Consider the following 23,925-nt stretch of genomic DNA (forward strand, 5'->3'; position numbering starts at 1 on the left):
GCAATCACCGGAAATATAAAACCCCCTCACACCACGCAATCACCGGAAATATAAAACACCTCACACCGCGCAATCACCGGAAATATAAAACCCCTCACACCGCGCAATCACCGGAAATATAAACCCCTCACACCGCGCAATCACCGGGAATATAAACCCCTCACACCGCGCAATCACCGGAAATATAAAATCCGGTGATTGATAGTTCTGGTGAGGGGAGTGAGTGAAATGGGGTAAAGATGATTCAGTTTGCTCCATGTTGATCTTTAGGTAGCGGGAGATGAAGGAGGAGATAAATGTTATACACTCTAGATAGCATGGAGGGAACATCAAGACCAGAGCGGTAAATTTGACCAAAAGTTTAGATGGAGAAGACTAAGGGTCATAGGACACTAACAGACAGAGGCTGGGACGACCAGGTGGTGTGCTAGTGTGAGATATTAATGTTTATTTGGTAAGGTATGAGGAGATCCAGGAGAGGGCCAAGTCTGTGATGTCAAGGGACTAGAGAATTTGTATCGGGAGGGTGTGGTCTACTGTGTCGTAGGTGATGGACAGGTCTAGAAGGAGGAGCACAGAGTAATGTAGAAGGCGTAGGACAGGTCTAGAAGGAGGAGCACAAAGTAATGTAGAAGCAGAGGACAGGTCTAGAAGGAGGAGCACAGAGTAATGTAGAAGCAGAGGACAGGTCTAGAAGGAGGAGCACAGAGTAATGTAGAAGCAGAGGACAGGTCTAGGAAGAGCACAGAGTAATGTAGAAGCAGAGGACAGGTCTAGAAGGAGGAGCACAGGGTAATGTAGAAGCAGAGGACAGGTCTAGGAGGAGCACAGAGTAATGTAGAAGGTGGAGGACCGGTCTGGAAGGAGGAGCACAGAGTAATGTAGAAGCAGAGGACAGTTCTAGTAGGAGGCGCACAGAGTTATGTAGAAGGTAGAGGACAGGTCTAGAAGGAGAAGCACAGTGTAATGTAGAAGCAGGGGACAGGTCTAGGAGGAGCACAGTAATGTAGAAGCAGAGGACAGGTCTAGAAGGAGGAGCACAGAGTAATGTAGAAGCAGAGGACAGGTCTAGAAGGAGGAGCACAGAGTAATGTAGAAGCAGAGGACAGGTCTAGAAGGAGGAGCACAGAGTAATGTAGAAGCAGAGGACAGGTCTAGAAGGAGGAGCACAGAGTAATGTAGAAGCAGAGGACGGGTCTAGAAGGAGGAGCACAGAGTAATGTATAAGGCGGAGGACAGGTCACACTTTACAGAAGTCTGTGTGTAGGATGTGACTGCAAAGTGATAAGATAATGCAGAGATCCTGCACACACCGCACAATACATGCTGCTTCCTCACACTTCACTGCGGGGACCTTCCGTACGTACACCCTGGACAGCTGGGACCTTCTGTACATACACACTGGACGGCCGCGACCTTCCATTCGTACACACTGGGCGGCCGGTTTCCATGAATCGTGGTTAGTTTCTGTCATTCAGATGTGAACAAAGTTACTATCCGGTAAAACAATCTACAAGGGAGAGGGGAATACTGTAATAAATACGAATTGTAGATGTCTCTGAAGGTCCAGGATCTCTGGGGTAACTTCTAATATCTGTAAAAACTTATATTAGGGGTGTATTAATTCATAAAGGACATCTGTCACATTGACCACCAGTCTGATCTGTTGGCAGCATATTATATAGCAGGAGGACCTGAGCAGATTGTGTCTCTCCATTCACTTCTATAGGAGTTACAGAAACCGCCTAACAAGGCCACCCAGAGGTGGAGCCGCATCTATGAGACATTTCTGGCGTATCCTGGGGAGAAATGTCAGTGTTGGGAATACCCCTTTATTCCATGTGGTGACGGCTCTGAGAAGATGTTTCTCTCAATGATGAATAAGTGAGGTTCTGTATGTCACACATGATGTTGTCCCCTGTATGATCTCCATCTTCTCCTTCATAAAGACGTCTGCAGAACTGGAGGATCTAGTACTTCTCATCTTCTCCTCCACAACGCTCCTTCTCCTGAGTGACCCACCAAGGATGGACAAGGACAGGAATGAGATGAGCAGAAGAATATTAGACTTCACCTTGGAGATCATCTACCTGTTGAGCGGAGAGGTAAACTTTTCTACATTCTAGAACAAGTCCCACATAGGGAAGGGACAATACATAATAGGAAGTAATAGGAAGAATCCAGTGTCCTGTATAACAGCATCCAGACCTTCCAAGTGATGTCAAGAAGCCACCAGCAGAAAAGCTGAAGAACAGCAACCAATATGGTCAGTTATGTGTCATGTCACCAATGCAGCAATAGTAATGTTGTAGAGCAATGAGAATGACCAGGAACCAGGAGGATCAGGATGACCTCTATATAGAAACATAGAAGATGACGGCAGGAGGAGAGCACATGGTCCATCTAGTCCCCCCAATATTATTTCCTTTTTAGTTTTGGCCTCGTTCTATTTTCTCAATGTCTTTTTGTAGGTGAGGTCTCCAGTATTACAGATGTGGGGTCACTAGAGGTCTATACAGCGGGGTCACAATCTCCCTCTCTCTACTGAGGGGGGAATACTGTGTTCAGTTCTCGAAGTGTCTCTCTCCATACACAGGAGTACACAATAGTGAAGAAGACATCGGGTGACTGTACGACTCCCATCATCCATGAGTCAGGAGGATGGAGCAGTAGTCAGAGCCCCATCACAGAGCCTCCCCCTCACTCCCGGATACATGAGAAGAAGATCTTAGAACTGATCTACAAGATGACGGAGCTGCTGACTGGAGAGGGGACACTGCTGGGAATGCTGGGAAATTCTACAGTAACAGCACTGGAGGTGTCTGGGTGATTGTATCATTGTGTGTGTCAGGTTCCTATAAGGTGTCAGGACGTCACTGTCTATTTCTCCATGGTGGAGTGGGAGTATCTAGAAGGACACAAGGATCTGTACGAGGAGGTCATGATGGAGGACTACCGGCCGCGCACATCACAAGGTGAGAAGAGACAGATATATATATATATTGGCATTACTGTGGGCACAGGCCGGCACTGGCGGCCATGTTGAAGTCTTAATATCGTCATGTGCTGTACATATACACGTGTGTACAATGACGTGTGATGTAGGAGCTCCTCAATTTCTGCTCTTTTCACATCACGTTAGATCCTTATGTTTCCTGTATTTGTCCAATAAATCCAGAACGCTCCATTCACCAGACAGATTATAAAAGAGTGTCCTTGGTACAAATGAAGCCTAGAGCAGCACACTGTACGAGCGCAGTAAAGCGAGGGGCACCGTCCTCGGCTTCATGTGTGTAATGTTCATTCTCTCATTCCCGATGAACTCAGTAACTTGTAATTTCTTTTACTTTTGCTGAAACGGAGGGTTTGGACGTGGGCAGGTTTGGAACACTAAACTCCATCTACATAACGACATGCTGGGGTTTCAGCAGCTCCAAACCTACTGACAGGTTCCCTTCTAAATGCTGCCAGGACTCCTAGAGAAAGCCTGTGAGTCCTGCATCCCCCGCCCACTCAGAATGATTGACAGGTTCCCTTCTAAATGCTGCCAGGACTCCTAGAGAGAGCCTGTGAGTCCTGCATCCCCCGCCCACTCAGAATGATTGACAGGTTCCCTTCTAAACGTTGCCAGGACTCCTAGACAAAGCCTGTGAGTCCTGCATCCCCCGCCCACTCAGAATGATTGACAGGTTCCCTTCTAAACGTTGCCAGGACTCCTAGACAAAGCCTGTGAGTCCTGCATCCCCCGCCCACTCAGAATGATTGACAGGTTCCCTTCTAAACGTTGCCAGGACTCCTAGACAAAGCCTGTGAGTCCTGCATCCCCCGCCCACTCAGAATGATTGACAGGTTCCCTTCTAAACGTTGCCAGGACTCCTAGAGAAAGCCTGTGAGTCCTGCATCCCCCGCCCACTCAGAATGATTGACAGGATTTCCTTTGTGGTCCTGCTGATAAAATCTGAGGATGTGACAGACGTTTCTTGGGGGCCGATGCCGGAGCTCCAAACACACGTTCCTTGCTTTACCTCCTGTCCGTGCAGAACATGTAAGGAGCGATGCTGGAAGGGGTTAATATCAGCCCCCCACAGACCTTGAGATCAGCTGCTAGAGATCTGTGATGTGGGGGGCCATTACTTTACACATCTGGGCACATTTGTGGGGAGGAACAACACAATCATATTCTGTGACCTGCCGCTCACTTGTGGTGCGGAGGATGGGCAGTCGTACCAGGTGTATGTTACTGCCAGTCATCACTTTCCACCAGTGTGCTAAGCTGGTCATACACATTAGATATATGTCGACCGGACCTGCTGGGGGTGTGGCGCTGTCTACAGCGGGGCGGTGTGGCGCTGTCTACAGCGGGGGCGGGTGTGGCGCTGTCTACAGCGGGGGGGGCGGGTGTGGCGCTGTCTACAGGGGGGGGTGGGGGTGGCGCTGTCTACAGGGGGGGGGTGGGGGTGGCGCTGTCTACAGGGGGGGGGTGGCGCTGTCTACAGGGGGGGGTGGCGCTGTCTACAGGGGGGGGTGGCGCTGTCTACAGCGGGGGGGGTGTGGCGCTGTCTACAGCGGGGGGGGGGTGTGGCGCTGTCTACAGCGGGGGGGGGTGTGGCGCTGTCTACAGCGGGGTGGGGGTGTGGCGCTGTCTACAGCGGGGTGGGGGTGTGGCGCTGTGTACAGCGGGGGTGGGGGTGTGGCGCTGTGTACAGCGAGGGGGGGGTGTGGCGCTGTGTACAGCGAGGGGGGGGGTGTGGCGCTGTGTACAGGGGGGGGTGACGCTTTCTACAAGGGGGTTAAGGTGCTATCTGCTGGGGTTTGGCATCTAAGTTTGATGAAACCAAGGGGGAGATGTTCTGGCACTTGTGGAGAGAGCCGGCAGACATGAAAGTGCAGCGCTGCACACACTAAATTCTGTTCCATTCTGCCAACGTTTATGTATGTGACAACTGCCCGGGGCATCAGCAGTTGGAACGTATATAGCCGTATGGCTGTCGTGAAGGGGTTAATAATGTATAGACAATATTGCCTACAGAGGTGTACACAGGCTGTAAGAGGCTAATAATCAAGTAACACCCAGACAGTGTTTTTTTTGGTTGTAGGGAACTCTCGATATAGAGGCGCCCTGTGTCCCGCCACTTTCATGTGTATCCTCATCCACAGGACGCAGATACAGTTAAATACTATGGTGGAGCAGGGAGTCGTTAACGTCCCGCCGTTCACTCTGGTAGGTCACAGTCTACTTTAGGCCTGCGGCTTACAAGGTGCAGGAACATCGGCACTGGTAGTGAGGACCTCAACATTGTAATCTCGGCTCTGATCAGTAAACATAGAAGTGTAGAGAGAAGTGTCTGATATCTAGACAGATATACAGTAGTCATGTATTCAGTCACTGTGTGTTTCCTACAGATGGATCCAGTAGGAGAAATCCACCAGAGAGATGTCCCAGTCCTCTGTATTCCCAGGACTGTCCAGAGGAAAATCACAATGTCCCAGAGAATCATCAGGTAGATGAAGCTGAGCCCTATACCAGATCTATATAGGGGGGTGTGGAGATTTTTGGTCCTGCGGTCATAGATGGGGTCATAGATTTTGGTGGTTTCTTATGTTGATCTGTTCGATTCTTCGCACTCTGCTATATTGTACTGAATTGTTACATGTGTGAATATCAGGGGGAAGATCTGACTAATAATAAAGCGGAGGATGAAGAAGAGCGGGTGAGGGGAGATCAACCGTGTAACAGTGAAGTGGAGGAGGAAATTCCAGGAGGTGTTACCAGAGGTCAGTAATAATGAATTTAGAAAGTGAATTGGGAGGTTTGGTAAGGTGGGGCTCCTCCTTAGTTCTACATTACAGTAACACGTCAGACAATGTGTTATACATAGTGCAGGACTTGAGGGAGCTGTGACTGCACATAGAAGTTCTCTACAAGGTGATCTATGAATTCGGGGTCTGAGAGAACTCTGTTTAACCGCTTAAACACCACATCAATGCTGATAGGGGCTCGTGGCGTCACAGCACATTTTTTTGTGGCGTCCACGTTACATAAAAGTCTATAGTGAAATATAATCCAACAAAATGCAAAGTCGTCCCATGGTATGTCTCCCTCTCCTTGTATGTGTAATACAACTATCCCCCCTCCCCCTCCACTTGTCTCTATGGTTATCATAACTCTTTTCCCTTTCATAGTCTATGCAGAGGATCCCCCGTTATGATACCCATACAGTGTATGACACACAAGTCAGGAGATCTGTAGATTGTATGAACATGAGGAGGGTTGGGAGCGCGCCTGAGGTGTGCTGGCAAGATTGGGAGCGCGCCTGAGGTGTGCTGGCAAGATTGGGAGCGCGCCTGAGGTGTGCTGGCAAGATTGGGAGCGCGCCTGAGGTGTGCTGGCAAGATTGGGAGCGCGCCTGAGGTGTGCTGGCAAGATTGGGAGCGCGCCTGAGGTGTGCTGGCAAGATTGGGAGCGCGCCTGAGGTGTGCTGGCAAGATTGGGAGCGCGCCTGAGGTGTGCTGGCAAGATTGGGAGCGCGCCTGTGGTGTGCTGGCAAGATTGGGAGTGCAGAGCAGCAGAAAAATATTTTTTTGAACGTCCTTTTATTTTTCTAGGATGTTCCAAGGCTTATAAGTTTAGCAGCAATTTCTCACATTTTCAAAAAAAATTCAAAAGCCTGAGGGACCAGTTCAGTTCTGAAGTGGCTTTGAGGGGCCTATATATTAGAAACCCCCATAAATCATCCCATTTAAAATCTGCACCCCTAAAAGTATTCAAAAGACTGAGCGCACCGTCAGGAGTGTGGACTCTTATGGTTATTGTACGAAAACGCGGCCCAAGGAAAAAGCTGCACCCACTCATCATGCTGTCTGGAGATGAAGTGTCGTAGGTAGTTCTCCATGATCTGATTGATCCTCTCGACTTGACCATTGGATTGATGATAGTAGGTTGAGGAAAAGTCCAACTTGACATTGAGGTGTTTACAGAGGGCTCTCTAGAAACTTGAGGTGAACTGAACCCCCCGATTAGACACGATATGCCGCGGTAAGCCGTGTAGGCGGAAGACGTGTTGGATGAAGAGGTTGGCCAGTCCAGGAGCAGACGGTAGACCGGTCAGCGGAATGAAGTGAGCCTTCTTCGAAAATCGGTCCACCACCACCCAGACCGCACTGCATCCCGCAGAGGGAGGCAGGTCCGTAACAAAGTCCATTGCTATATGCTGCTATGGAGCATCGGCCATAGGCAGCGGCTGGAGCAGCCCAGCAGGTTTGGAGTGAGCAACCCTGTTAGCTGCGCACACCGAGCAGGATGAATCAAAGTCCATGATGTCTTTGGGCAGCGTGGGCCCCCAAAAATGACGGGCAAAAAGGTCTCAGGTTTTACGGGTACCCACGTGACCTGCCAGTCTGGAGCTGTGTCCCCAGTGGAGGATTCTCCCTCTGTCTGCCAGGCGCACAAAACTCCTCCCCGGAGGGATGTTTCTAACTTGCAGGGGGTTGACAGGGACAATGCAAGACGGATCAATAATATTTTGTGGAGACTCCATGGTGTCCTCTGTCTCGAACGACCTGGAAAAGGCATCAGCCCTCACATCCTTTTCAGCCAGACGGTAGTGGAGCTCAAGCTGGAACCGGGCAAAGAACAGCGACCACCTGGCCTGACGAGAGTTCAGCCGTTGGGCTGTCTGGAGATAGGTTAGATTCTTGTGGTCGGTGAATATCAGGATGGGATGAACTGCGTCCTCTAGTAGATGCCTCCACTCCTCCAGGGCCAATTTGATGGCCAATAACTCCCAAACGAGTAGTTGCGTTCTGCGGAAGAGAAGGGTTTAGAGTAATAACCACAAACCATTGTCTTGCCCTTGAAACCTCTCTGGAATAGGAATGCACCACCACCAACAGAGGAGGCGTCCACCTCCAACGAAAACTGTCGAGATACATCAGGATGATTGAGGGTGGAGGCTCACGTGAAGGCACTCTTCAGGCTATTAAATGCGGATTCCCCCTCTGGAGTCCACACCTTGTCTTTCATGCCTTTCTTGGTGGGGGTAGAGATGGGAGATGTCAGTGAGAAGTTCGGGATGAACTGCCGGTAAAAATTGTCGAATCCCTGAAAACGCTGTATGGACCTTAGGCCTTGAGGGTGTGACCATTCCAGTATGGCCTTTACTTTCTACGGATTCATCTTGAGACCTTGGTCCGAGATTATGTAGCCCAGGAAGTGTAGAGAACTCCTCTCAAACATGCACTTCTCCAGCTTGGTATACAGATGATTCTCCCTCAATCGCAGCAGAAATTGACGGACATGTCTCTGATGAGTCAACGGGTCTGGGGAAAAAATTAAGATATCAGCAAGATAGACCACATTACAAACATAGGGGAGATCCCGGAAGATGTCATTGACTATTTCTTGGAAGACCCCGGGAGGATTACACAGGCCGAAGGGCATCACCAGATATTTACAGTGCCCGTCTCGGGTGTTAAATGCTTTCTTCCATTCGTCACTCTGGTGAATCCGGATTAGGTTGTAGGCCCCACGCAGATCTAGTTTGGAATTTTTTCTAGCTCCTCCTATGCGGTCAAAAAGCTCTGAAATCAATGTCAACGGATATCTGTTCTTGACCGTGATCTGGTTGAGACCCCGGTAGTTAATGCAGGGTCGCATAGAACCGTCATTTTTCTTGACTAAGTAGAATCCGGCTTCTGCTGGTGCTTAGGACTTCCGTATAAAACCCCTCTCCAGATCCTCCTTAACCCCTTAAGAGTATGTTCACACGAGGTCATTACGTCCGTAATTGACGGACGTATTTCGGCCGCAAGTACAGGACCGAACACAGTGCAGGGAGCCGGGCTCCTAGCATCATAGTTATGTACGATGCTAGGAGTCCCTGCCTTGCTGCCGGACAACTGTCCCGTACTGTAATCATGTTTTCAGTACGGGACAGTTGTCCGGCAGCAGGGCAGGGACTCCTAGCGTCGTACATAATTATGATGCTAGGAGCCCGGCTCCCTGCACTGTGTTCGGTCCGGTACTTGCGGCCGAAATACGTCCGTCAATTACGGACGTAATGACCTCCTGTGAACATACCCTTAAGGAAGCAGCCTTTTTGAGTTTTGGCCTTAAGGCTCAGAGCCCATTTTTCAAATCTGACATATTTCACTTTATGTGGTAATAACGTCTGAATGCTTAAACCTATCCAAGCGATTCCGAGATTGTTTTCTCGTGACACATTGGGCTTCATGTTCGTGGTAAAATTTGGTCGATATATTCAGTGTTTATTGGTGAAAAATTGCAAAATTGAAAGAAAATTCTGAAAAAATTAAATTTTTCAGAATTTAAATGCATCTGCTTGTAAAACAGACGGTTATACCACCCAAAATAGTTACTAGTTCACATTTCCCATAGCTCTACTTTAGATTGGCATCGTTTTTTGAACATTCTTTTATTTTTCTTGGACGTTACAAGGCTTAGAACATAAACAGCAATTTCTCATATTTTTAAGAAAATTTCAAAAGCCTTTATTTTTTTTAAGGTACCTGTTCAGTTCTGAAGTGGCTTTGAGGGTCCTATGTATTAGAAACCCTGATAAAACACCCCATTTTAAAAACTAGACCCCTCAAAGTATTCAAAAGAGCATTTAGAAAGTTTTTTTTAACCATTCAGGCGTTTCACAGGAATTAAAGCAAAGTGGAGGTGAAATTTGCAAATTTAATTTTTCTTGCTGAATTTCTATTTTTTTCTGTAACACAGAAGATTTTACCAGAGAAACACTACTAAATATGTATTGTCCAGATTCTGCAGTTTTTAGAAATGTCCCACATGTGGCTCTACTGCGCTCGTGGACTAAAACACAAGCCCCAGAAGCAAAGAAGCACCTAGTGCATTTTGAGGCCTTTTTTATTAGAATATATTTTAGGCAGCATGCCAAGTTTGAAGAGGTGTTGAGGTATCAAAGCAATGGAAACCCACCAGAAGTGACCCCGTTTTGGAAACCACACCCCTCAAGGAATTCATTTATGGTTGTTGTTATCATTAACAAAATACCCCATTTTTTTGCCCAATTTGTCCTGAGTGCGGCAATACCCCATTTGTGGTGATAAACTGCAGTTTGGGCCCATGGGAGGGCTCAGAAGGAAAGGACCACCATTTGGCCTTCTGGAGCTTTTCTGGTGCTACGTCATGCATGCAGAAGCCCCTGAGGTACCAGTACAGTTGAAACCCCCGAGAAGTGACCCCATTTTAAAAACTACACCCCTTAAGACATTCATCTAGAGGTGTAGTGAGCATTTTGACCAGAGACATACACCCCATAAACTGTAATGTGGGTTCTCCCGGGTACGGCAATACCCTACATGTGGCTGTTATCAGCTGCCTGGGCACACAGGGAAAGATGAGGGGGATAAGCTGTGCGGAGTGCGTCAGGGTAGATGAAAAATCAAGGGATGTGTGATAAATTTTAAAACACTTTCATACAGAGCCCTGGTTTTTCGGGACACGTGTCACATTGAGATATTGTGTCCTTCCTTATCCCCCTCTTCTAACAGACTTTGCACCTCTTTTGACTTTTTCCCTTCTTGCCAGTTTGGGGAACTTCTTCTGGAAAGTGTTGCCCTGGTGTGATGCCTGTGGCCTCGCTTCCAGAAGTACTGGGTGCCCCCTTCTTGGTCCCTAAAGATTAGGTTCTTGATAATGATGTGCACGGCCAGCTTCTTATACCACACCGCATGGCGCTGTAGGGCTTCAGGACTTGATCTGACAAGTCCACCCCTCCCATGTACCTATTGTAGTCCAGGATGCAGTCTGGTTTGGGGGTCTGTACTGGTACCTCGTACAGGTACATGGGTACTGGTGAGGCATCTCTCTTGTACTTGACACACAATATGTTGCTGCTAGAATGTGCAAGGCACTCAGATTTCTTCTAGCAGTGCCGCATGCCACAGTACTTCTGTAAGCGAGGCACTTGAAGAGTGGGACGCTGGTATAAAAATTATCCAGGTAGAGTTGGTAACCCTGGTCTAGCAGTGGGTGCACCAAATCCCACACAATTTTTGCATTAACTCCAGTAAGGGGGGGCATTTTGGGGGCATTTTGGGGGCTGAATACCTTCCCTTCATATATCCTAAATTTGTAGGTATAACCTGATGCATTCTCGCACAGCTTATACATCTTCACGCCATACCTTGCCCTCTTACCCGGCAGGTACTCGCAGAATTGAAGCCTCCCTTTAAAATCTACCAAGGACTCCTCAATAGAAATACACTTCTCGGGGGTGTATGCTTGGGAAAACCGGGCACTGAAACGGTCTAATAGGGGTCTCCGTTTATACAAACGGTCAAAACTGGGGTCATCTCAGGGTGGGCACGGCTCATTATCAGTATAATGTAAAAAGCGAAGAATTGCCTCATTTATTTATTTTATTTTTTTAGGTTCCAGTTCAGTTCTGAAGTTGCTTTGAGGGGCCCATATATTAGACACCCCAATGAAACATGCCATTTTTAGAAACTAGACTCCTCAAGGTGTTTCACAGGAATTTAGAGCAAAGTAGAGGTGAAATTTACATTTTATTTTCTTTTCTCAGAAAATCCATTTTATACCATTTTTTTTCTATAACAAAAAAATGTTTTACCAGAGAAACGCAACTTAATACGTATTGGCCAGGTTGTTCAGTTCTGAGAAATATCCCACATGTGGCCCTAGTGCGGTAATGGACTGAAGCGCCGGCCTCCGAAGAAAAGGAGCACCTAGTGGATTTTGAGGCCTCTTTTTTTTATTAGGCACCATGTCCTGTTTGAAGAGGTCTTGTGGTGCCAAAACATTGGAAACCCCCCAAAAGTGACCCCAATTTGGAAACTAGACCCCTTGAGGAATCCATTGTAGTTTTCTTGGGGTGCATGCGGCTTTTTGATCAGTTTTTATTCTATTTTTAGGTGGCGTGGTGACTAAAAAACAGCAATTCTACTATTGTTTTTTTATTCAATTTTTTTTACAGCATTCACCGTGCGCTATAAATGACATATTCACTTTATTCTGCGGGGCGATACGATTACTGCGATACCAGATGTTTATAGTTTTTGTATGTCTTATGGCGTTTGCACAATAAAATACCTTATGTAAAAAAAACATTTAATTTTTGTGTTACCTTATTCTAAGAGCCAGAACTTTTTTATTTTTCCATCAATAAAGCCGTGCGAGGACTTATTTTTTGCATAACGAACTGTAGTTTCGATCAGTACCATTTTTAGGTACATGCGACTTTTTGATCTCTTTTTATTCCATTTTTTGGGAGGTGAAGTGACCAAACAATTGTGATTCTGGTACGGTTTATTATTATTTTCTTTTACGGCGTTTACTGCACGGGATAAATAACAAAATAATTTTGTAGTTCAGGCCGTTACGGACGCGGCGATACCAATTATGTATAGTTTATTTGTTTATATATTTTTATTAATAATAAAGGACTGATAAGGGAAAAAGGGGGATTTTTACTTTTATTACTTTTAAAACTTTTATTTATTTATTTTTACACCTTTTTTTTTTTTTACTTTATTACGTTGTCCCCCTTGAGGACAGGAAGCCCTGATCGCTATTCTAATACACTGCACTACATGCGTAGTGCAGTGTATTAGAGCTGTCAGCTACTCACTGACCGCAAGCATAGTGAGTCCTGACTTTGTCAGGACCCACTAGGCTTCCGTCGATGGCATAGCCGGACGCCATTTTAGGTGTCCGGTTGCCATAGTCACCATCGCCGGCCGCTATCGTGTAGCAGGCCGGCGATGTTAGCTTAACCCCTAAAAAGCCGCGATCGCTATTGAACGCGGCTTTTAAGGTGTTAATCAGCGGGGACACAGCGATCGGTCCCCGCTGTAGGAGCTGTGGCAACTGCTGTACGAGACGGCAGCTGTCACAGCTCCTGCATGTGTCGGGAGGACGGCCGAAATGGCCGTTACTCCCGTGACGTACTATTCTGTCATGGGGCGCGAACGGGGCGGTTTCCATGACGTAATAGTACGTCACTGAGCGTTAAGGGGTTAATATAGGCGGACATGGACTGAGTCTCTTTCAAGGAGAGAGGATATACCCTACCACGGGGAAGGGATGCATCAGGAACTAGCTCGATAGGACAGTCATACGCCCGGTGTGGGGGCAGTGTCTCCGCCTCCTTCTTGCTGCAGACATCCGAGAACATAGCATAATGAGAGGGAAATCCTGTCAAAGACTGAGGACTAGGAGGTGGGACCAGATGGAGCAGTCAAGGCACTTGGGACCCCACTGGTGAACCTCTCCGGAATTCCAGTCCAGAACTGGGGCATGTAGTCTGAGCCAGGGCAGGCCCAGCAGTACAGGATTGACGGCCTTGGCTACAACAAGAAATGAGATGAGTTTGGAATGAAGAGCCCCTACCTGGAGCCTCAGCGGTTTGGTCACAGCTGCAATCAGGACATGGGCTCCGAAGCCGCAATAAAGACAAAGTCCCGAAGTGCATCTGCGCTGTTTCTCCTGAACGGATAATTTAAGCCAGTCTACCTGCATAGGCTCCTCAGGTGGGACACCTGGTGAGGGTAACAGGAACTGCTGGAAGGTAGGAGCCAGCCTAGGGATTCTTCTCACCCGACGAATCTCCAGGGATCGTTCCCTGAGCCTCATATCAACCCGGGTGGCAAGCAAAATATGGCCGTCCAGGGTGGATGGCAGATCACGAGCAACCTGTTCGTCCTTGATCTCGGACGACAATCCCTGCCAGAATGTAGCCACCAGGGCCTCATCGTTCCAGGACCGCTCTCCTGCTAAGGTATGGAATTGAATGGCGTACTTGCCCATGGAGGTGTCTCCCTGGCACAGGTTCAGCAAGGAGACCGCCCGGGTCTCTGGTCCCTGTCCTTCCCAAATTGGGTTCGCCCACGCTAGTGCCTTGCCAGTAAGCAGAGAAACAATGAAGGCAATCTTGGCGCCATCAGACGAAAATGCTCTGGCATGAAGAGCGAAGTGGCTCTGGCACCGATTTGAGGAATCCCTTGCAGGTACTTGCGTCTCTGTTGTAACGAGGCGGTAGTGGTAGAGAGCATCGGGGATCAACACTGGTGCTGACAGGAGGTGTAGCAGGAGGATCAGTCGGAACGGGAGCTGAGGAGGCTGCATCTTGTACAGCAATCCGCTGTTCAATGGAATTCACTGGGGGAGGAGTTGGTCCTGTCGTGGATGCAGGTCTCGCAGATCGGCCTGCATCGCTTGAGACATCGACATAGTCTTAGGCTGACCAGCGGAGTCCATGACCTGAGCGTACTGTCCCGTTTGGTGCGTGGACCCATTGGGCCATACCGCCTTGACGGTATGGCAACTGGCCAACAGGATACAAGTCAAAGTCTATAGTTCGAATAGGTGTACCTGTGGTAAGTTCTGACAGTAGCGAAGATAGGCTTGGATGGGACCTTGGCAGCAGGCAGACACTAGGCGTAGTATGGCAAGACAGGCGTAGTACTCAGCACAACACGACTCCAACTCTAGACGCCACTTGGACCAGGATAACACGGGATACAAAAAGCAGGAACGGGAACACTGAGAACTGGAAAACACTTAAGGGACCATTTGCAGAGACAACAATGCTCAGGCAATGCAGGAAAGGGTAGGGCCCGTCTTATTGTTCAGGATCATGGGCTAATTTGGTAATAGATTCAGGTGCACGCGCTGGCCCTTTAAGACCGAGCACGAGCGTGCGTGCGCACCCTACTGGACACAGCAGATTGAAATGGAAGTGAGCGTTGGTGTCTCCTGAGAAGGAGATACGGGCCAGCGCTCACTGATCCATGGCTGCGGCCGTCAGGAGGTGAGTAATCCTGATGGTCCGCGGCCATGGGTGTTACACAATTATGTAATTATTTTTAGAAAATTTTAAGTATTCTTTTTTCAGCATTCACCGTGCGCCATAAATTACATGTTAACTTTATTCTGCGGGGTCGATACGATTACGGCGATACCAAATGTAAAGGATCTGCCAGGCACAGCTTCAGGGTTAACTTCCATAGGTAATCAGTCTTCACCTGAGTCTATCTCTCTGAGACTGACTCCAGCTTCCACCACTCAGGCTGGCAGGCTTAGGAGTGGGAGAGCCTATCGCAGCCTGGCCAGACTCAGCTAGCTCCCGCCCTCTGTCTATTTATACCTGCCTTTCCTGTTCCTCCTTGCTTGTGATTCTTTCCGTGTGGTTTCCTGGCCCAGCTACAGCTCCTAACAATTTGATCCTGCTCCATTCTGACCCTGGCTTTCTGACTACTCTTCTGCTCTGCGTTTGGTACCTCGTGCTCTCCTGGTTTGACTTGGCTCGTTCACCACTCTGTTGCTCACGGTGTTGCCGTGGGCAACTGCCCCTTTCCCTTTGCTTTATATTCCCTTGTATGTTTGTCTTGTGCACTTACTGAGCGTAGGGACCGCCGCCCAGTTGTACCCCGTCGCCTAGGGCGGGTCGTTGCAAGTAGGCAGGGACAGAGTGGCGGGTAGATTAGGGCTCACTTGTCCGTTTCCCTACCCCTATCATTACACCAAATTGATATAATTTTAGTTTTTTTTAGTATTCCAGCTTTTGCACAATAAAATCACTTAAAAAAAAAAAACGACAACATAAAACCATTTGCCATAGTCTAAGATCTATAACTTTTTTTTTTTATTTTGCGTCGACAAAGCTGTGTCAGGGCATTTTGTTTATTTTCAGGACGGGCTGTCATTTATATTGGTTCTATTTTGGGGTAAATATGAGTTTTTCATCACTCTTTATTCCATTTTTTAGGAGGAGATGTGACTTACAAACAGCGATTCTGGTGTTATTTTTTAATATTTTTTTCTTGTTGTGCGTTCACCATGTGGGATAAATTACATAATAGTTTTATAGTTTGTGTCCTTACGGATGCTACGATACCAATTTATGTGTAGTTTATAAAAGGCTTATTATGGGGAAAAATGTTGGGTTTTTAACTTTGAAACTTTTTTATTATTATACATTTTTATTAACTGTTTCACTAAGGGACTTGAAGGCCTGCAACACTGATCACTATACTAATACATTACACTACCTACACAGTGCAATGTGTTAGAGCTGTCAGTGTGACACTGCCAGCAAGACAATTAGGACCTGCCGGAGGCAGGTCCTAACAGGCTTCAGGACTTAGCAGACAAGGAGGCCATTGTTAGGCCTCCGGTTGCCATACCATCCATTGGCACCCACATGAACAACTCGCAGGGGTGCCGGTCGGCTAAAAAACTCTTAGATTCCGCAATTCCTATTGACCTTGGCATCTAAGGGGTTAATCGGGCCGGATCGGAGGCCAGCTCTGTCCATTAGAGCAGGGACACTCGGTGGTGATGGCACGGGCTTGGCTTCTGAGCCTGCGTTAAAACTGTAACGTAACTGTACTGCGGTTTGTGGGAACTACTTTCTGACTGCACTGTATATATACGGCACAAGTCGGAATGGGATTAAGCATAATTTTGGAATAGTCTACATAAATAGAAAGATATAAACACATACATTTTGGTGATTTCCTTTGTACGTTGTCATTTTTTGGGTTCTTCAATTACTGATCCCCTAATAATAACAGCTGAGAAGAAAGATCCTCATTATAGTTCTGTATTTAATATAGGACTGGGACAAGAATTGAGGAACTATTCGAAAACACACAAGGTCCCCATGACAACTCTGCACACAAGTCATAAGGGGATATGTTGTCTTCAGGATATTTCCATAGTACAACCTTAGGCCTCAATATCAAGCACTCCGATCTCTGCTATAATCTACTGTATATTTTTTGAAACATGTCTTCTGGTAGGTCTCTCCTTTAAGCTTTTATAGTGGTTTTAGCAATGTGTTTTTTTGTTTTTTTTTTACTTTCAGGGCAATCTTCCAGATCTAATGATTATTAGGAACCTTGTATTTCACATGTAATTATTGTACACACAAAAAACGTGTCCGTGACTACCACCTGCTCTCAGAGGGCACTGCACTAGGTCCACCTATTCTGTGCTAGATAGAAACCTCTTTCCTCTTAGAACAGCCTCAATTCTTAGGCCTGCTTCATACGCTGTGTTCGGACTGTATTATGGCTGTATTTCTCTGACCAAATACAGTTCAGGGAGCCAGACTCCTAGCAGCATAATGATGCAGGATACTTTTGAGTCACTGCCTTTCCACGGGACTACTGTACTAAAGACAAAATTGCGCCACGGGGCAGGGTCTCCTAATATTATAAATCACTATGATGGTAGAAGTCCGGCTCCCTGAACTGTGTTTGGTCCGGGAAATCCATCCGACATACGGTACGAACACGGCCGTGTGAAGCAGGCCTTTAGTGGAATGGATTCAACAATGTACTGGAAACCTTTATTACAGATTGTGATCGATAACCCCACTTTGTCTATTCAGCGTCCACGGCCGCGGACCGCCGTTCTTACTCACGGCAGCCACAGGTATGGATCTGTGAGTGCCGGCCGGCATCTCCTTCCTAAAAGAAGTCCAGCACTCACTTCTGCTCTATTCGGCTGTGTCCCGTAGGGTGCGCGCGCATTCTCGTGCCCGGCCTAAAGGGCCAGTGCGCGCACATTAATTTTATTAATCAACCCTAATCTCTCTGGACTATAAAAGGGGCCCTCCCCTTTCACTCCCTGCCTGAGAGTTGTTTTTAATTCCCATGTTAGTCTTTGCAAATGGTCCCTATGTGTTATCCTGTTCCCAAGTGTTCCCGTGCCCTACTGCCTGTTCCTGTAGCCTGTGCTGTGTTGGTTCCTGAGCCCTATTGAGTGTTGGAGTCGTGTTCTGTCATCAGTCACATCTGCTGTCATCTGTTATGGCAGGAAGGAGGTGAAGGGAAAAAGTGAGCCCTAATCTACCCACCGCCCTGTCCCTGCCTACTTGCAACGACCCGCCCTAGGCGATGGGGTACAACTTGGCGGCGGTCCCTACGCTGACTAAGTGCAAGGGGATACAAACAGGGAACAAGCAAGGGAAGGGGCAGTAGCCCACGGAACACCATGAGGAAACGGAGTGGTGAACGAGCCAGTCAGGATCAGGATGTAGTGGAGTATACAAACGCAGAGCACGGGGCAGGAAGCAAGCCAGGGGCAGAGCGAAGCAGGATAAGCGGGAACTGAAGCAAGGCAGAAGCACGGCAGGAGCAGGCAGGAACAGGCTGGAGCAAGGCAGCAGTGGGGCCAGGAATCCAAGAAGAATAACAAGCAATGAGGAAGAGAAAACGGCAGGTATAAATGGACAGGGGGCGGAGCTAACTCCGACTGACCAGGCCGCGATAGGCTCTCCCACTCCTGAGCCTGCCACCCTGATTGGTGGGAGCCGGTGTCAGTCTAAGAGGTCTGGCCTCAGGTGTCGACTGATTAATCCTGGGAGTATCCACAGACGTAGTGCCTGGCACATCCTTTACATCATCTGCCACGCCTGATATCCTCCATCACATGTGGCATCCTCAGTCGTCTAAAGTTCCATCTCTGCCTAGGTACTGCGACTGTCTGGACTATGCAGGTACCCTTGTGCTGGACTTTTTATTTATTGGGTATTGGTGTTATTTGGCCAGCTGACTCCCCGCTACGGCGGTGTGGCCTAGTGGGTCCACATACCCATAGATCGTGACAGTATCCTCAGGCCATGGACCCCACTGGTCAACCCAAGACCTTAACGACGTCACAAGCCATGCAGGCAGACATGCAAGACCTTCAGTCAGAACAAGACCAACTCCTCCTGTCGGTGAACGCCATTGCGGCTGGATGCGCAAGCTGCAGTCGTCACAACACTGTCCCTCATAGACGTCTAATGGATAAATTAAGGACTATAGGTTTAGATGGTATAGTTTTTAATTGGATTGAGAATTGGCTCAAGGACCGTATCCAGAGAGTTGTGGTCAATGATTCCTACTCTGAATGGTCCCCGGTTATGAGTGGTGTACCCCAAGGTTCCGTGCTGGGACCACTATTATTCAAATTATTTATTAATGATATAGAGGATGGGATTAATAGCACCATTTCTATTTTTGCAGATGACACCAAGCTATGTAATATAGTTCAGTCTATGTAAGATTTTCGTGAATTGCAAGCGCACTTAAACAAACTGAGTGTTTGGGCGTCCACTTGGCAAATGAGGTTTAATGTAGATAAATGTAAAGTTATGCACCTGGGTATGAACAACTTGCATGCATCATATGTCCTAGGAGGAGCTACACTGGGGGAGTCACTTGTTGAGAAGGATCTGGGTGAACTTTTAAATCATAAACTAAATAACAGCATGCAATTTCAATCAGCTGCTTCTAAGGCTAGCAAGATATTGTCGTGTATTAAAAGAGGCATGGACTCGCGGGACAGGGATATAATATTACCACTTTACAAAGCATTAGTGAGGCCTCATCTAGGATATGCAGTTCAGTTCTGGGCTCCAGTTCATAGAAAGGATGCCCTGGAGTTAGAAAAAATACAAAGAAGAGCAACGAAGCTAATAAGGGGCATGGCGAATCTAAGTTATGAGGAAAGATTAAAAGAACTAAACCTATTTAGCCTTGAAAAAAGACGACTAAGGGGGGACATGATTAACTTATATAAGTATATTAATGACATATACAAAAAATATGGTGAAATCCTGTTGAATGTAAAACCCTATAAAAAAAACAAGGGGGCACTCCCTCTGTCTGGAGAAAAAAAGGTTCAACCTGCAGAGGCGACAAGCCTTTACTGTGAGAACCCTGAATCTATGGAATAGTCACAGCAGGGACAGTAGATGGCTTTAAAAAAGGCTTAGGTAATTTCCTAGAACAAAAAAATATTAGCTCCTATGTGTAGAAATGTTTTACTTCCCTCAACCGTACGAGCTACGTAACTTTTTCTGCTGTTCCTCCTGTCCGTACCAGTGGCGACCCCGATGCTCCCTGCCACTACCTCCTCACTATGACGGAGACACGAGGTACTGCAGGGGATTTTTTGAACCAGTGCCAGGTCCACTTCAGACTACATACAAAGGCCTTCCGCTCTGATGACGCAGGGATCGCCTTCATAATCTCTCTCCTTACTGGCAAGGCCCTGACAAGGGCGAACCCTCTTTGGGAACATCAGGGACTAGAGGCTCGTGACTTGCAGTATTTTTTACAGACTCTCTGTTCTATATTTGAAGAATCTGGTTGAGTTTCTTCTGCTGCTGACCCTACACCTGGGAGACATCTCTGTGGGCTATTCAGTTCCGTACGCTGGCTGCAGAACTAACCTGGAATAACGAGGCCTTGGTGGCTACATTCTGGCAGGGACTGTCTTCTGGGATTAAAGACGAGCTTGCCGCTCGCAATCTGATCTCTTTCTTCTAGCCACCCGGGTTGACATGAGGATCCGGGAGCGTTCCCAAGAGGTTCGCCGGGAGAGGATTTCCTGGGCTAGCTCCTAGTTTCCAGCAATCCCTACTGTCCTCATCAGTTGTTCCACCAGAGGAGCCTATGCAGGTGGACCGGGTCAAATTGTCTACTCTGGAGAAACCACACAGACGCACTTCAGGACTTTGTCTGTATTGCGGCCTCAGAGGCCTTGTTGTGCATTTGTCTCCCGAGAAGCCAAATAAACTCCAGTGCTTAGGATTGGTTGGAGAGACAACTCTAGGCGGAACGGCACTAAATAATTATCTTCCAAACTAACCATTCCTGTGACAATAGTGTCTGGCGAGAAGACGCATCGGGTCTCCGCCTATCTGGACTCAGGATCCTCGGCAAAATTCATCCAGCAAGACCTAGTGGATCATCTTTGGCTGTTGCCTCTGTGAATGGTCTTCGTCAGCCTGATCCAATCGTGTCTGAAACCAAGCCGCTGAAGCTCCAAGTTGGAGTCCTTCATACTGAACTGATTGAACTTCCTTGTCTTGCCTAAAGCCGTCAATCCGCTTCTACTGGGCCTGCCTTGGCTCCGGCTGCATGTTCCTGTCCTGGATTGGAGTTCCGGAGAAGTTCTTTATCGGTCCCAAATGTCCCCAGCGTTGCCTGTTACAGCTCCACCCTGTCCCGCCTTCTCTGCCTCAGTCATTAGCGGGATTACCTGCTTATTTTTCTCAATTTGCAGATGTCTTTAGAAAAAAGGAGGCTGAGATGTTTCCCCCACACCGGTCTTACGACTGTGTCTAATTGAACTGGTTCCAAATGCTTCTCCATGTGGACGGGTATATCATCTCTCCTTGCCAGAGACTCAATCCATGTCCGCCTACATCAAGGAGAATCTGGAGAAGGGTTTCATATGAAAGTCTTCCTCCCCGGCCAGGGCCGAGTTCTTTTTCGTTAAGAGGAAAGGTGGATCTCTTGGACCCTGCATTGACTACAGTGGTCTCAACCACATCACGGTCCAGAACAAATACCCGTTGACACTAATATCCAAACTATTTGACCGTATACAAGGAGACAGGATTTTTTCGTAATTAAGCTTGCGTGGGGCTTACAATTTTTGATCCGAATCCGTCAAGGTGACAAGTAGAAAATGGCATTCAGCACTCGAGACGGGCACTACGAATACCTGGTGATGCTTCGGTTTATGTAACGCTCCCGCGGTCTTCCAGGAATTAGGATATCTTGATATCTTCTGAGATCTCGATGTCTGTGTTGTGGTCTATCTCAATGATATTTTGATTTTCTCTCCAGATCCGACGACACATCGGAGGCATGTTCGTCAACTTCTACTGTGATTAAGGGAGAATCGTCTGTATTCCAAGCTGGAGAAGTGTGTCTTTGTAAAAAATGATCTGCCCTTCCTGGGTTACATGATTTTGGATCAAGGTCTCAAGATGGACCCTGAGAAGGTAAAGACCGTCCTGGAATGGCCACGTCCTCATGGCCTGTGGTCCATATAGCGTTTTTCGGGATTTGCCAACTTCTACCGGCAGTTTATCCCACACTTCTCATCACCGACGGCTCCAATCTCTACCCTTACCAAGAAGTGTGTGAACGTCAGGGTGTGGACTCGAGAGGCAGAATCTGCATTTAATAGCCTCAGGAGTGCTTTTACCTCCGCCTCTATCCTCTATCAACCTGACGTCTCTCGACAGTTCTCGCTGGAGGTGGACGCTTCCTCTGTTGGTGCAGGTGCAGTTCTGTTCCAGAGAAGCTTCAAAGGAAAGGCAGTGGTGTGTGGCTATTATTCAAGAATTTTTTCCTCCACTGAGCGCAATTACTCTATTGGGGTTCGGGAGTTACTGGCCATCAAATTGGCTCTGGAGGAGTGGAGACATCTGCTAGAGGGCACAGCTCATTCCATCTTGATATCCACCGACCAGAAGAACCTCCCTTATCTCCAGTTGGCTCAATGGCTAAATTCCCGTCAAGCCAGTTTGTGCTCCACTACCGTCCTGCTGACAAAAATGAGGGTCCATACCCTATCCAGGTCGATTTGAAATAAAGGACATTATGGAGTCCCTGCAATGCATCATAGACCCATCCTGCATTATTACGGCTAATCCTCTGCAAATTAGAGACATCCCTCCAGAATTTCGAGGTGAACTGAACCCCCCCCCCCCCCCGATCAGACACTATGTGAGAGGCAAGCCACGCAAGCGGAAGATGTGCTGAATGAAGAGATTAGCCGGTCAAGGAGCAGAAGATAGGCCAGTCAGCGGAACAAAATGAGCCATCTTGGAGAACCGATCCACCACTACACAGACCGCATTGCATCACACTGATGGAGGAAGGTCAGTGATAAAGTCCATTGCAATATGCTGCTACGCGGCGTTGGGCACAGGCAGAAGCAGATCGGCAGGCTTGGAGTGAGCAGCCTCAACACACCGTGCAGGAAGAAACAAAGTCCAGAACATCCTTGGGCAGTGTGGACCACCAGAAATGATGAGTTATCAGGTCTCGAGTCTTACGAACACCCGCATGTCCAGCCAGTTTGAAGCAGTGTCCCCAGCGAAGGATTCTCCTACTTTCTGCCAACCGCACAAAAGTCCTCCCCGAAGAGCTCTCTGTAAACTCCTGGTTGTGACATTGGACTTTTCCTCAGCCTACCATCCCCAGTCCAATTGTCAAGTTGAGCGGATTAACCAGATCATGGAGAATTATCTCTGCCACTTCATATCCATGCAGCATGATGACTGGGTACAGTGTGAGTTCTCATACAACACTCACAAGTGAGTCCACCATTTCCACACCGTTCTACATTGTGTACGGTGAACATTTTAGAATCCCTCTTCCTGTCTTTGCTACATCTCAGGTACCTGAGGCGGACTCTGCATTTGGGGACTTTCTGCAAATCCGGCAGCAGACCCGGTCCTCTATTCTGCTAGCAGTTGATCGCATGAAGCGAAACGTATATTTAAAGGAGAGTGCCGCCTCAGTATCTTCCAGGTACCAAAGTCTGAGGGTCCTCATGGAATATCCGTCTGAAGATGCCTTCATACAAGTTTTCTCCCAGGTTCCTCGGACCCTTTTAAATACTACAACAGATAAACCCTGTCTGCTGTAAGCTTCGGCAGCCTCCTACCCTCGGAATCCCCAAATCTTTTCATGTGTCCCTCCTGAAACAGGTTGTCCTGAGCCGCTACAGTAAGACTTCCAGTCCCGCAGCTGCTCCCAGCGGTTCATCTGATGTGTTTGAGGTGAGGGAGATCCTGAACTGCAAGAGGGTTAAAGGAAGGACTTTCTATTTAGTAGACTGGAGAGGGTTTGGTTCTGAGGAGAGGTCCTGTGAGCCAGAGAAGAACCCTAATGCCCCTACCTTCATTAAGAAATTTCTCCCTCGCTCTGGTCCCAAGAAAAGGGGGAGTAAGAGATGGGATACTGTAGTGTCCACCGCCGTTCCTACTCACCCCTTTAGCGGCCGTGGCCATGGATCTGAGTGCTGGCCGGAATCTCCTTCCTAGGAGATGCCAGCACTCACTTCCGCTCTGTTCGGCCGTGTCCCGTAGGGTGCACGCGCATGTTCTTGCCTGGCTT

At 47.9% G+C, this 23,925-nt stretch overlaps 2 protein-coding genes across 2 annotated transcripts in view; one reads left to right on the forward strand and one right to left on the reverse strand.

The window, feature by feature from the left end:
• LOC142664324 (uncharacterized) overlaps positions 1-23,925 on the reverse strand; it is a 251,955-nt gene that overhangs the window by 36,388 nt on the left and 191,642 nt on the right. The gene's annotated exons all lie outside the window — the stretch shown is intronic.
• LOC142664394 (uncharacterized) overlaps positions 1,734-23,925 on the forward strand; it is a 43,344-nt gene continuing 21,152 nt past the window's right edge. The window contains exons 1-4 of the mRNA XM_075843466.1: positions 1,734-2,105; positions 2,597-2,975; positions 5,404-5,501; positions 5,667-5,775. Coding sequence (XP_075699581.1) covers positions 2,891-2,975; positions 5,404-5,501; positions 5,667-5,775 — 292 coding nt within the window. The 5' untranslated portion in view covers positions 1,734-2,105; positions 2,597-2,890. The remainder of the gene's footprint in view (positions 2,106-2,596; positions 2,976-5,403; positions 5,502-5,666; positions 5,776-23,925) is intronic.

The sequence above is a fragment of the Rhinoderma darwinii genome, chromosome 1 (assembly GCF_050947455.1).
Source record: "Rhinoderma darwinii isolate aRhiDar2 chromosome 1, aRhiDar2.hap1, whole genome shotgun sequence".
Taxonomy (NCBI): Eukaryota; Metazoa; Chordata; class Amphibia; order Anura; family Rhinodermatidae; genus Rhinoderma; species Rhinoderma darwinii.